Source organism: Gadus chalcogrammus, chromosome 7, assembly GCF_026213295.1.
Source record: "Gadus chalcogrammus isolate NIFS_2021 chromosome 7, NIFS_Gcha_1.0, whole genome shotgun sequence".
In the NCBI taxonomy this organism is placed as follows: Eukaryota; Metazoa; Chordata; class Actinopteri; order Gadiformes; family Gadidae; genus Gadus; species Gadus chalcogrammus.
Genome location: NC_079418.1, coordinates 26,610,070 through 26,625,069, shown reverse-complemented (window position 1 = coordinate 26,625,069; position 15,000 = coordinate 26,610,070). Strand labels below are relative to the sequence as shown.

The 15,000-nt window shown below is 42.5% G+C and overlaps 1 protein-coding gene across 1 annotated transcript in view; it reads right to left on the bottom strand.

Moving 5' to 3' along the window:
• The window catches only part of pdlim4 (PDZ and LIM domain 4), a 33,795-nt gene that overhangs the window by 9,002 nt on the left and 9,793 nt on the right, over positions 1–15,000 (bottom strand). Inside the window, exons 3-4 of the mRNA XM_056594078.1 lie at positions 8,154–8,232; positions 87–430 (exon numbers count right to left, since the gene is read on the bottom strand). Of these exons, the coding sequence (XP_056450053.1) occupies positions 87–430; positions 8,154–8,232 (423 nt within the window). The remainder of the gene's footprint in view (positions 1–86; positions 431–8,153; positions 8,233–15,000) is intronic.

Sequence of the window (15,000 nt, the reverse complement as noted above, 5' to 3'; positions counted from 1 at the left end):
ATATGTGTGTTGCACGTGGGTCTATGTAATTGTAAATGTAAAGAAAAAGTAAAAGAATTCAAATGATTACACAGAAGCCTCCTAACCTGTAGGAGGCACTGCCGAGCTGGAGACCTCCCATCTTGCCAGGCAGGGAGCGGTCTCCATTGCCGTTCAGACCGGCGGGGCTGTTGTACTGCCCAGTTCCGTTGCCATGGCCGTTGCCATTGCCGTTGCCATGGCCGTTGCCATGGACATTCCTGTGGCTGTTCCCATTCCCATAGGTGAAGCTGGGGCTGGTGTTGGGCCTGGCAGGTTCATTATTCAGGTGAGCTGGTTGGGGGGCGGGCGGTGGTGGTGGGGGGGTGGCCCGGGTCTGATTCTCGGGCTCCTGGGTGTAGGACTGTTTCCGACCGTAGCCTCCGTTTCCGCTGATTATCGGGCGGAACTTCTGTAGAACACAATAAGGGATGGCCGGTGGGAAACCTGTTAGATGTGGCGCACTTTGAGGACAGCGGGAGAAGAAGAAGGACATCAAATCTATGTTACGAGCGAAGAGTGTTGGATTCTTCCCCATGTTGTTAGGGGTCAACAAGAGAGCTACAAACGGAGGTCCCGTGTTGTTTTGGTCCAAGAAAAATAGAGAAATGTCTAAGGACTTTCGAACTGAAGAAACTAGTTGGAAAATCAAATTGGGCTTTTTAGTTGCTTTAAATAGTTCCTTCTGAAGCAGCTAATTCAACGCTGCCCTCACCTCACTCCGATTTGCTTAGCTTCACTCTAATAACAACTGGAGTCCGGAATTGACATGATTTTAAAACGCTAAGATGTAACAAAAGCTTTTCCTTTTTAAAGTGATTTTTCGCCAAAATGAAGATACTGCTACATACAAATACCAGCATGTAGTCTTGTCTACATGGTATATTACATGACTGATGAATAACTAATGATTTTAACAAGACGGGACCGGAATACACCTTCCTCTGGTCAACTTAACCGTGAACGATCGTCTACTAAAGTGTGACCGGGGTTTAATAGACATACAGACTGACAATGCACGGCTTCTGTTTTCCCCCTGAACTCCCGTCCTGTCAGCCCCTTCTGTTTGTGTTCTAATGGTCCTCGCTCAGTTTCAGCTGCCGACAGATACAGCGCTTTAGGCGGAAGGCAGAAGGCAGATTTATATGTTTGCACATCTGGCACCGTGCTAATAAAAATGCCAGATTGGCCACTTTCCAAGCTTTGGGAGTGATTTGAGGATTCTCTCAAGGTACAGCAGACTTGCGGCTTTCTCATTAGGCCAATCGGCTGTGAGACAGCTGTTCCTCTAAAATAGATGACTCTGCCTCAGTCTCTGTATATCTTTGTCTGGACTAAATATAGACAGGCTTTTGGAGTGAGAGCTTCATTGGTGGATATCACCTCTGTTAAAACATCTGTTCCGTCTGTTTGTCTGTATTTCTCCCTACCAACCTCTGAGTCTGTCTGTCAATCTGTCTGTCTGTCATTTTACTTCATATCTACTACCTTACACCACCTTTGTATCTCCCTACCTAAGGGTAAGGTAACTACTTGCATATCTGCCTTACTACCTACCTACCTCCCTATCTATCTAAACAACCTACCTAGTACCTTAGTAAATACTTACCTTACGACTAACATACCACCGTCCAACCTACTACCTACCTACCTACTACCTTCCTAACTACTAACCTTTAGTACTTAGATACCAATTACCAACCTACCTACTAACTACATACCTACCTACTTCCCATCCTACCTACTACCGTACTACCGTTCCTACTTTCTCATCTACCTTAATACTTACCACCTAGCTTCAACCTTACTACATACATACCAGCCTGCCTACTAAATATCAACTTTTACGTTACAAGGTATTTGCGTTCCAACCTACTACCTTATAACATACATACTTACCAACAACCTTCTACATACATACCTACCAACAACCTACTACCTTACTACATACATTGCTACCAACAGACTATTACCTTAATACATACATAGCTACCCACAGACTACTACCTTATTACATATAACTACTAACTTACCAACCTGCCTACTACCTTACTACATTCAAACCTATTACCTACCTCCCTACTGATTGCTCTTGGATTTGTGGTTTTTGACTATCTTAAAAGAGTACAATCATTCTTTTTAAAAACGTCTGTCCTTTCATGTGCAGAGTAGGCAGTGGAAGGCATTACATGGAGATTGTTGAGACAGGCCATATTTTCTTGCACAAGGCCATGTTTAATGCTTATTTTCACTGACTTGAGGATAGCTGCCCAAGTGTTTGTTTCTCCCCATGATATCCTATCCTCTTAGCTTGGGAATAAGTGCCTCCAGAATGTGCTGACTTGTTTTGAAGTGGTTCCCGTTTAACATGCCTTGTTTTGTTTTATTTGTTTCAGCTGCAAGTGTAACTGAAAGTGAAAATCAGTTATGCGATTCACTGAAAATGCACTCTTTCTTTGTATAAAAGTATAGTATGCATGTGTGTGTGTGTTTGTATGTTCAAAAAAAGAGCGATGAGAGACTAGGAAAGAATAGGAATGAGTAATTCAAAGCAATGTAAAGAACAAACAAATGCCATTATATTTTCGAATCTACCTTTCCATTTGCAGCTGCTTATCCATTAAACCCATGCAACCATGAACACATGCACATAACAAATGCATAAGTCTAAAGTATACGGGGGCATAATTGGCCTGAATTCATGGACCAGACCTCATTCATCATGTTGACTTTGGGGGAGGGGGGGGGGGGTTGAAGGGGATGAAGGGTGAGGTGAAAGGTGGAGGGGAGCTTAAATGAAATCATCTGGTGTTTTACCCCAGATGACCACTGACACCCCCTTTCCTCCAAACAAGCACACTGGTGAGACTGCACATCAATTTTAGAATATACATCAATGTGGATACATAAACACAAACTCTGACTCACACTAGTCGATAGCCATTCACTTATGCGCACACACGCACACGCACGCACACGCACACGCACACGCACGCGCACGCGCACACGCACACACACACACACACACACACACACACACACACACACACACACACACACACGCACAGAGGCAGAACCTGACCCCCACCCACCCCCACTAGCACCACAGACACTGTGGCACCCCATGTCCCACACTGACCCACTTCCTGAGCTTGTTTATTTACCCCCCACAACTGCGACCACAAAATCTTAATTTCCTGGTGGGCCAAGAGAGACGCTCAAGATGAGCATAGATCAACATCGAAAGAGGGAGTGTAATTCTTTGTGTGTGTGTGTATGTGTTTATGTTTGAATTTGTGTGTGTGTGTGTGTATGTGTGTATGTGTGCGCATGTGGGTATGTTGATGTTTGTACCATAACCTGCTACAGATGGGACTTTACACCATACAGATCAGGGCTGAGTCGGGGGTTTATCTGAGAGGGGGGTACCTCTCAGTTAATCCCCCCACCCCAACCCCCTCATCAACATGTTGACAAGTGGAGCAAACCAAATGTGGAGGAAGAGAACTTGGGGGTGCAGAACCTTCTAGAAACCAAAAAGACAGATTTGGACTGAGCACAAAACACTAAGATAAGGGGATTCACAAGTGTACGATTTTAGCAGGAGCTGAGGCTGCTGTATGGCAAAGAAAAAATTAACATTCCACAGATTGATTAAAAAAAAATAAAAAATAAAAAATATTGGAATCCCACCAGAACAATTTTCAAATAACAATTTCGTTTTTTTGGTGCTTGGGGTCATGACAGGATTTGGACATAAGGGGAAGGGGGCAAGGTTATTGGTCAACCGGTCAAATGCGTCATTGGTATGAGCCGTGTTTACATCCTTGAATGAAGGCATGCACTATGGCACAAGGCAATTGTAAATATTGAGACAACTGAGAAGTCGGCTGTGGCTATATCCTTGTAGAAGCCAGTTACATGTCTGTGAAGAAGACAGCATTGGGAAATGAGAAAAATACTATTTGTTCTGATAAATTTGTAACTCATGCGACTAACCCAGAAACCGAATGGATCGCTACCGGTCTGGCGGGCACAGATGGCAATTTGTAAACATCACTTTGTTGTTCACAATTCTATATTTTTTTATTACAGGAAACCTTTCCACACCTACAACCACAACATATTTTTAATCTGGCAATACCTGTGCCATCAATTCGACTCAAACAGAAGGTATTACACTAGCCCAATGAGCCAATTTCATGTATGTAACGTCAATATATGAAAAGAGGTTTCTCCTCTGCAAAAAAGTTTTATCCTGATACCTAACTACTTCAAGGACACCTGATCTCTTTTAGTCGGGCAAAATCAGCTTCTGATGTTTATTGTTTACTTGCTATGAATGTCTCTTTTCAACAGTTTCCCCACAACCTGTCAAACCATTTTCTCATCCATGCCTGTTCTGAGTTCCAGCTGCTTGGAGCTCCAAGCCGTGAAGAGATGCCGGCCCCTGAGTCACATAAACACTCTTTGTCTGTCAGTTCCTATTCATATTAGCTTGGATACCTCGCTATGCTATGATAGTACTTTGGCTGAGCCCAAAATGGTGCTTGGAACAGAGAACTTTGTTGACGTGTGTTCCACGTCTCAGAGCTTCCACATTTTAAGACCTCATTCTGTCCACAAAATAACTCATAGATCGGTGGCATTGCTTCTATTAAATATTCTTAAGTTAATTGGCCGACATTCAGACAAAAAAAATAAACCAAAACAGATATGACACACATTTACAGCTAGGCCTTTTAATGAATATTGTGGTGATCTGTGGTGAAAGTTGCTTTCTGCATTCACATAATGGTTCTATTGTACCCTGGGAAAGTCCATCGACACCTCTCACACTGAAATACAAGAAATACTTAGATATTCTTTGAAAAAGCCTGTGAAAGTGAAAGCCTGATGTGTTTTCTCTTCAGTGATCCCATCTGAATCTCATCATAGTGCACAACCATGAGTGAGTCATTCAGAAAATACCGCCCTGCCAGGATATTAGCACAGTTCCTTGACACCACACCACCATACCTTCCCTGACTCCCCGAAATAGAACCCAGAGCAGAGAGCACACCAGATATCCTCCTGAGGCGTCTCAATAACTAAAAAGTCATCAGGTCCAGAAATACTTTCCTTTCCTCACTCCTTGTTTTGGGAGAAGCTCCAATGGAACCTTGGCGAGAGGAACCACATCACAGCACCCATGTGTCACTTCCTGCCGGGACGCTCAGTCCCATATGCAAACTTTGGAATTTCCAACAAAGCATTGTGGTAAGGAACACTTTTTAAAACCTGGCCCTGCGGAACGGCCCCGGCAGAGTTTGTGGGAGGATGAAATGTTCAAGCACTTGGACCCAATTTATGATTCACATATCAGTTACACACAAACATCTTATTACCATAATGGTGGCCCGAAGCACCGTCAGGATTTTGGATAGAAGTGCAAGCTTTGTGTTATTCAAAAGAGGTATTCAAAAGATACTCCTGTGTGAGATTACAATGTCAATAATCGATCCATCGGTAAAACATCCCTGCTTGTGATGTCACACAGGGATCTATTCTGCTCATCAACGACACCTTGGTGTAGCATTGGGGCCCTTTAATGTATCCATTTGTTGCTGATTTTTGACAGCGACCAGATTTGTCATGTTGCTTCACTATTGTTTGGACTAGAGTGTATACATCATTGCTAAGAGATTAAATTGGGGGATTACTGTAATTGCTGTGTGACATCATTGTATATAGTTAATGATGAATGTTTCTTCTTTCACCTCAATCAGCTTTATATCCTCAGGAATGTCCTCTTCACCGAGACTCAACTAGTCATTAATCTGGCTGTGTGCAGTAATTGACTAACACACTGGCATATAGTTCGGTTTGGATTAGACTCAGAGCATAGAAAAGTTCAGAGTGTGGGTTGTTGTTCAATGTGCTTTTTTTGGGTTGGGAAAAATCTGTATTGTTGAGTCTCCTTGATGCCAAATCTGAATACAATGGTGTGGCAATAAAATAGAAACCTGGCCTTCATAGCCCCTCAGGGACTGGAGGCAGCCCCCAGCCCTCCGCTCCACATTGAAAGAGGACTCCACCTGAGTGTGGAGCTACAACGGGACGGACTTGGGACCTCTCATCTCCTCTGATTCAGTTATGTTGAGGGAGGAGAAACTGGGGGAACTAAAGGATATTTAGGGAGGTCTGAGATATATGAGAGAGAGAGATTGATTTCGAGATATATAAAGAGAGAGATAGAGAAAGAGAGAAAGAGACGGAGAAAGAGAGAGAGAAAGAAAAATAGAGTGTAATAGAGAGAGAGGGAGAGTTAAAGAGAGAAAGAGAAAGAGAAATAGATTTACCATTCTCAAGTTACCCTCAAGCCAAGCGCTCCTATCACGCATGTCTCCGTTTGTATAAACAGTTGTTGGTTCTCATGGTTCTCATTTCTCACATTTAATTAAAACCAGGACATGGTGTTAGAAATACACATGCATTACATTTCAAGATTATACAGTAAAATAATGATACTCTTTGAGGGGGGATTTAATTATTTTGTGGAGCACACACTGAAAATATCAACCATCAAGAGCCATACTAGCCTACATAGAGACGCGTATAGAGATGTACGTAAATAGAGATGGCATAACAAAAATTAAAGCAACAGTAATTTCATTAAAAAAATCGATCACTTCTCTCCTTTTCCTCTTTTATATTGCTGTCTCTTGCCGGCTCATATACAAAAGCACACACAGACTTTAGGCACACCAGAATTAGGAGGATCCATAAAGCAAGGGTCCATAATGTGGGCTTTGCAGCCTCTCAGGGAAGGGTCCATGAAGCCTTAGTGTGTGCTTTTCAGCCTCTCGGGCCGCAGAACAATCAGGACAGTATTTCAAAAGCACTCTGGCCCACAGTGGGAGGCATTGTCTCCTTGAAGATCATGTGAATAATTTGGCATAATGGATTTTGTTTTGTTTTGTGCGTTTCCATGGACACTGTTTACAGGAAGAACCTAAGACACAGGGACAGCCGTAGTCCTGAACATAACCCTGATGACTAGGTTGTGTTGTTTGATAGTTTATCTTGAACCTTGCCTACCGTGTTGTGTGGGTTTTAGCACACAAATGAGTATTGCATAAGTAAGGACCTAACTCAACCTTGTCATTCACATTCAGTTTTTCCCTGTGATATGGATATTTTTTCAGGTAACATTGGTCTTGGCCTATAGAATTTGAGAAAAGGCAGAATTCAAAGACATTTTGTTCATTCTGACCACCAGACCGGTTTGGTAGATTCTACTGCATTGCTGCAAGAGTCGCGGTCAACTCTCAATGGCTTTTTACATGCATTTGACAAATACCAGAAAACTCTACCATTACTGGTCATATGCTGGTAATGTACAAGCATAATTTAACTCCGATTACACATTATTTCTAACTTGAAGTACAGAAAGATTATTGGAGAGTTTATATCACCCTTCAAACCATTTAGTCAATTATTTTATCCAAAGCGATAAAAATAAATGAATATAGTTGCAATCAACAATAAGAGTGTTTTAAAAAAAGACTATATTTTGAGAAAGAGATTCTTCCATATGTGGAGTAAAGCCGAGCTTGGTAGGTACGGTAAAATGGCAACAATTATTTATGATATATTGATTTATCTACTGTAGTTATTTACTTCCAAGTGCAAATGCTTCAAATGAGTAGGCCTAATGGTTAAGTCTGCTGTGGATTACCTCATTGTTTTTATAGTAAACCTGCACCTCTGCCATGCCTTTAGGGGAAAAGGTGAGCTGCAGGACTTGCAGCTACAGAGAGGACCATGTCTGCACGGTTCACAAAGCTTGTTTTCCGGTACAGTTGAAGAATTTTAGGGAAACGAGCGAGTGTAAACGAGACATATTTAGGAAAAGTCATGTAAGGGCGAAGCTGAAACATGTTTGAGAGTTGTGGATAATCTTTTAGATTGTTCGGTAGAAAGGACTTCTAGGGTTAAAGCTAAATGCATTCAGTGACAAGCACACTAGTTGTTAGCGTTTATTATCCATGTGTTCATGGTTTGAACTCAAGCCTCAAATGTCAGGTAGAATATTACACTTTAATTGTGTTTTGACAAGTGTTTCAGAAAATAAATACCGGTAGGTTGTGTACCTGCGTGTCAGACTCCATGTAGGGGCTTATCTTGCCATCATCGCTTCCGGTTGGTGACCACACTCTGTTGTCATCTGACCTGGAAGACAGAGGGAGAGAAAAGCGTGAGAAAGGGGAGGTGGAGGTGTGTGTGTGTTTGTGTGTAAGTGGGAATGTGTGTGAGAGAGTGAGTGTGATTGTGTGTGAGAGAGAGAGTGTGAATGTGTGTGAGAGAGTGAGTGAGTGAGTGAGTGAGTGAGTGAGTGAGTGAGTGAGTGAGTGAGTGAGTGAGTGAGTGAGTGAGTGAGTGAGTGAGTGAGTGAGTGAGTGAGTGAGTGACAGAGAAAATGTTTAACAGCGTTGAAAATTGTGGAGGAAAAGTTAGTTATGCATCCTTACAAGTGACTTTCATAAAATCCATAGAAAAATATAATATATAAAAATATGTATTTTTGGGCCCAAATATTTAGACTTACTGCAGTTAAAATAAGTCATGCAGCATCAACATTATGTGTTGATCACAATGAAAGAGCTTCAAATATGTGTATGGCCACTGAGTGGGAAAATATGAAAGATATGTTTGACCTTCATTTGTTAATTATGCAGTGTTAAAGAGTGCTTTCAAGGTTGGAAGCGGCGAACAGTTGCATTTCTCGGAAGAGAATAATGGGGTTCATTATTTGTACTGTTTTGGAAGTTTGCTGTTGCCATGGCATTTACCATGAAGTGGGAAGACACATTCTAAAAGGGCATTTCCAATGCATCTGAGAGACCATTGAGGAAGGTGGAGAAATGACCCAGTATTAATGGACTATTTCTTTATTTTTTTTATTTCTATTGGGCTTTAAAGCAGTTACACTGTTGTCATTACGATCTGGTTCTTTACTAAAGATCTGCATCTTCACTTAAGATCTGGACCTTTAGTAACCCCATGATCCCAGAAGGAGGGGACAACCCCTGTGTCCTTACCAAATACACACCCTGGCACTTGTACCAACAAAGGCCCTCCAATCATCCTCTATTCTCTAATTTGATACACTGATCCGTCTGGCCGTGTGTTGGGATCCAGGGTTTCTCGCAGAAAATGTGTTAGTTAAGGTGGTGGGTTTTGCCATCAGACCGGGTGGGGGCTGCTTAACAACATTGTCAAAATAACAACTGAAACAAGAATTTGTGCAATTTAACTTTTAAAATATTAAAAACAAAACTTTTGACCCATGATGTGTCACAACCCCTGCCACAGACATACACATTCACCATGTTAAGCGCCATGGGTACCTTGAAAAGCACTCCATAAATTAAATGTAATTTAATTATTATTCAAACCTTTACATAAGCCTGGAAGCTCATTGAGCTTTCCCTCATTAGCAATAATGTCGAGATCCCTCAAAAGGCAGACAATTCAAAGAGGACAACACTAAAACAATTTTACACTCAGGTGAAGTGGTTTGGGATCCTAGTCTTGAAGGACTAGTGAGTTTTCCAATTTTGAAGATGTGTGTGAATTCAGTATAAACCCACCACACTTGAAGAAAAGACAGCTCGCAGAGCAAGTAATCCAACAAACTGTCATACACTTCTGGTTTTCTGTAATGAATCCCAGGGCCCAATGATAAACTGGCTCAAGGCAGTATGCAGTATGTCTGTATATTATGTCCCCATAATCTACGACAGATACAAAGACTGCCTCCACTGTACTTTTTATACAATTGAAAGGGGAAGCTGGATCTGTTTCCATAGAAAATAGAACTTAGTATTGCTTGCCTTGAGTGCTACTTTAAGGTTGACAAGTGCATCTTTCACAGCATTAACATAAAGTTGTAAAGCACAACAAGGAAAAGTGTGTAAATATGATCATACAGTCAACATCAATACAATATGGTATAAATTGTAAACAAGACAGGGAACATAACAGATCTTATGTGGAATTCTGAAACCTTTTAGAAGCAATTCAACCAAACCCAATATCATATACACTCTGAATAAGCAGTTAATGATCATATTGAGTACTTTTGACTCATCAAGGAAAATAGCAGCAGAATGCTAGCTTTAGTCCATACAAGACAATACAATTGACAAGTAATGTAACCTATGGTGCTATTAAGAGGTCTAAAACCAGACTGATAAGGGCTCAAAACAGAATATTCTAAGATGAATGCTTTGAGTTGGTTATTCACCAGTGATTCCAGCATTTCTACCAGCCAGGGAACTCTGGATATTGGCCGAGTCTGTTGTCTCCTCAATTGTTCAAAATAATCACCTGACTTAAAGATACTGGTAATTATACCAGTTGAATTGGAAAGATTAAATATATATTATTTGCCCAGTGATAAATGGAGTGGAAAGCTTATTCAAAATAACTGATAAAGTTAATCTTTATTATTTCATGGTATCAAGGGTTTGCAGTGCATTAGCTAAGTCACTTTGATAAATTGAATGTAGAGTGAACAAAGAAGCATGGTCTACGACTCTACGGGTATGAAAAAGATTTGGCCATCCTTATAGTGGCTCTGCATTTATTTCTTAGTTGATTAAATGCTACTAAGAAATGGAAGGGTTCTCTGAACATCTAGCAAGAGAACCGGCTCGGTTTCTTTCTTTAAACAGAGACTTAGTAGACTTAGGTAGTGATGAAAGAGGACGAGGATGCTCAACCAGTGGGGGAAGTTTGGATTGATCCAGTATGCCATCTGTTGGTCAGCTGAGCAGGGATGGGCAGGGGCCAGTGGCATCCGGTTCTCCACTCACAGGAGCCACCGCAGGGCCAACGGTCCCCATTAAGTTGATGGGCCTCTCTCCCTCTCAGATGTGGTGTGTTTACATAGTTTAATGGTGAGGTAAGTGCAGCCATGGAGAGCTAAGCTAATCTAAAGAGAAGCCAACTCGGCTGGCAAGCAGCTGTCGCAGCAGTCAATAACCACAAACTCAGAAGTGTGATCTCAGCACAATAAACAACAAAAAAAAGAGTCCATAAAATTGGGAAAAGAATCGAGCTAGAACCAAATTAAATCTGTTTTTACTATCACTTTAATCCAGGGCCAAGTGGTGACTTTTGCCGCAAGGCATGCTGATGAGCCTCTCCTCTCCTATTTAGACTAGTGATAAGCCGTGCCAAATTCAGCTATAACACTTAGGGCTCGGCCCCACCCAACACGTGGCCTTGGGTGTGGCACTCGCCTCCCTCTCACTTTGTATTGGCCGTGTGCCGTACCACCAAGTGGGGCCAGGGATTCTGGGAAGGCTTGCCTGCTGGCGTGAGATTGCGGCGTGTGTAAAGGGGAGGGGCAAAAGTTGAACGTCAGTTAACTTTATGCAAATGAGCAGTGTACGTTCAGCCATGTGATTGGAAAATTGACATTCAGCGAGTACTGGCGGACCCTACGGACTCGTGGTTAATACAATTTCCTGGTTGAAAGCACTTCCATCGACAAGGTGGTGAACTCCCACAAGCAGCCACTAGAGGGAGCGTGGGGCGTGGCCGAGCCGCGACAAACGCTAATTAACAAGAAAAATATTCCACACAATCACCAAAGCCACGAAAACAACCCTCTTTAAATGTAAATTTCAAGAGAGATAATAGCATATGCAAACCCAGTGTGTTGCGAAGCTTTTCAAGTGGTATATGCATTGGATTTTTCCGAAAACCACATCCTACTGAATATAGTGTGTTGGTGTTGGTGTGAAGGTCACAGCATTGGGTACTGGTGCTCAAAACTTTATCTTAGGCAAAGTATCACTTAATTGCCTTGTTGCACCTTGTTGCGTAAAAAGCTTAGAAAGCTGAGGCCAATCAGCTTTTTTCCCCACACACTCAGTGCTTTAGTGATATGATGACATATAGTGCACGTGTGATATATGGTGAACAACTCAGCATTTAAGGGCAGAGCAGCAGAACTCAGTCTCTCTCTCTCTCCCTCTCTCTCCGTAATTTCTCTTCCCGTGTTATTAAACACGGACCCAAAAGGACTGCTCTGTAACTCTAATCTCTCCATCAGCTCTGTCTGTCCATCTTCCTCTTTGTCTACCTGCCTCTCCCCTCTCTTGTCCCTCTGCCCACTCATGAAAGGGCTTCCAAAGGACTTAGAATTGTTCAACTTTGAAGGTTATAACACAAAGGACACGACAAATCCCTTTATCATGCACCATTCAGGTCTAAATTAATCTTGAGCTATGATGGTCATCGCATCCACAAGCGTGCCTATCACATGATCCGCTCTATACCAAGCTTGGCGGCGTGACGTCTTCACGCTCTGGCCTCAAAGGAAGACCAACGGAGAAGCAAATTTTGCATTCGGCTGTTGCACTTTTTTCTCATTTAGGGATGAACTACTGCCACACCGGTGACATGACAGTTCAACAGGTAGCTCTCATGCGGTTTCTCTCATGCGCAACAGATCCAGCGTACTGGGCCATTATCGGCCAGATACCGATGCTGTGGATCGGGACCTAGTTTAAATTCAACAGCATTAAGAGCGCACACGTCACACGACGGAGAGTGTACAAGCTCAAAGCAACAATCCCCCCACACCAGGTTTCATTTCTAGGTTTGGAAGACTCATTTTTGGGTGCATTGGATGAGTTTACTTTAGCTGAATGCAATCTACATTTTATGAGTAGAATCATAGAAGCCGAGTGCCCTCAAAATGAGACGCAAAAATAAAAACATATTTTCCGAACTTATGGAGAACAAGGCCTGTTCGCCAGCAAATACCAGAAAAGTCAAACGACGGCTGGACAGGACATTTGATCTTGACTCCAATTTTTGAATTGCAGCAATCCCCATTGTCAAAATGCTGGAAACTTTTGACCAGGCCCAGGATACGAGGTATGGACCATCATAAATAAAAAATAATGATACCTAAACCCTAGTTTCCACAGACACTCTGTAAATACACTGGAAAATCACTGGAAAGTTCAGCAGTTCGCTTGGGTAGCGGTTGCTGGGGTCGGCCGTGTGGGAATACCTTTTTAGGTTGCCAGCAGCTTTAACGATTATCAACATTATTTTCTATATTTTTTGCTCACTATTTAATTACACATATACCCCCTCCCACCCATTCTCAAAGACACACAGACATCATCACACACACCCATGGATACAGGGGAACAGTAGGATCACATGAACACAAGGAGGCCAGCCCTGTGACCCATGTGTGATGCCATTGTGGGAGTAAACTGGCAGGCCTTCTGCTTCTGGGGGGGACTTGACCATATGACCAGACCATCATCTGTCTGACAGACCCCAAAGCAGCACTGGGCAGGCTGATAGTGGGGTGAGGAATGGGGGTGTAAAAGATGGGCAAGAGACAGAGAGACGGATAGACAGAGATAGAGCTCCGTTGATCTAGCATCAGATAAGAGCACAAAAGACAGCCAGAAGACTTGAGGGCCAGTGTCTCTCTGGCAGGCTCCCAATACAGTGCACTGAAATTGGACAGGAGAGGCCCTTTTTCCTGACTTCCTTCCCTTCTTCCTTTCCTCCTCATAGAGCATGCTTCACAGTTTCTGGTCGTTCTTTTCCAGCCACTTATGAATGATATTATTTCATGGTTTGAACCAAATCGCCTCTTTTCTCAAAGGGTAGCAGCTGCCTGCGAACGGCCAAGTCATGACCTAATCTCTCTTTTCTGTTTCATGAAGTTCCACGGCCACCAAGTCATGAACTAATCTCTCTGCCTTGGTCTTCTACCATATGAATATGATACAAATGAATAAATCTGCGGGTGATGAAAGTGATGAATTGAGGAGTCATTACAAAGTGACGTTTTTAAGCTGCACAAGGCCTCTGGTGGCAATGATGATTTACTGGTAGATATGGGTCAACAGCAGCACAAAATAACAGTTTTTTCTCACTCTCTCTCTCTCTCTCTCTCTCGCTTTTTTCAGTAATGTCCTTGGAGATTTAATATGTGGCTAAGATTACATACAAGGAGGATTGTGCCCTTTATCCCCCGGTTTAGGAAGAGGAACCCAACACAGGAAATACTGCACTCAGTGTGTAATTGAATTTCCAGCCATATGCATAGCATGACAATTTTGGCCATAAAAATACCAAGGAAGGCCCTGTATGGGTTTTCCTCTTGGTCTTGTGGTCTTTTCTCTCTCTCTCTCTCTGATTTTGGGCTATGTCTACTGTTTTGGTTCTCTTAATCTTCTGATCGTATGGTTCCTTTATCTTTGAGTAACATCTAATCTCTCTCTCTCCACCTCCAATTTACTGCTTACAGCAGACATCTTGTATATACACTCTGGTAACTCGGTTAGGCATTACCTTCTTCTAATGTGAGACCTGACTTTCTGCTCTAGTTTTTAACTGCAGGGAAGCCCCGCCCACCACCCAGCACATATAAAGGACCTGTTCTGTGGGAGCTGGTGCACAACCTTATTTATTTTGCACAGACCCCCCCCCCCCCCCCCCCCCCACACACACACACACACACACACACACACAGACCCATAAAGCCACATACACATAAAGCCACACGCACACCCATCCACTCACCCACACACGAGTGTGCAGAGTAGACAAACAAATACATGCATGTTACGCATACAAACACAGACACACATTACTCTGCTTCAACACATAAGCAGTAGGGTTGAAACTGTAATTGCTGAACCGACCCATTCAACAAAAAGGTCCCATCCCAGTGGACACCAAACAATCACATGTCCGTGGGGCTCTGGGGGGCGCCAAGGGCCCCAGAGCCCCAATTCTCCTTATCTCGAATAAACTATGCAATAAAATTCAGTAATTGTAAAATAATAATATTTTAAATAATTGAAAACATTGACATGACTGATGGTGTGTAGATGATGGAGATTACTTCAATAAAATTGTCCATAAATCCCTTGTGCATGTGTTTCT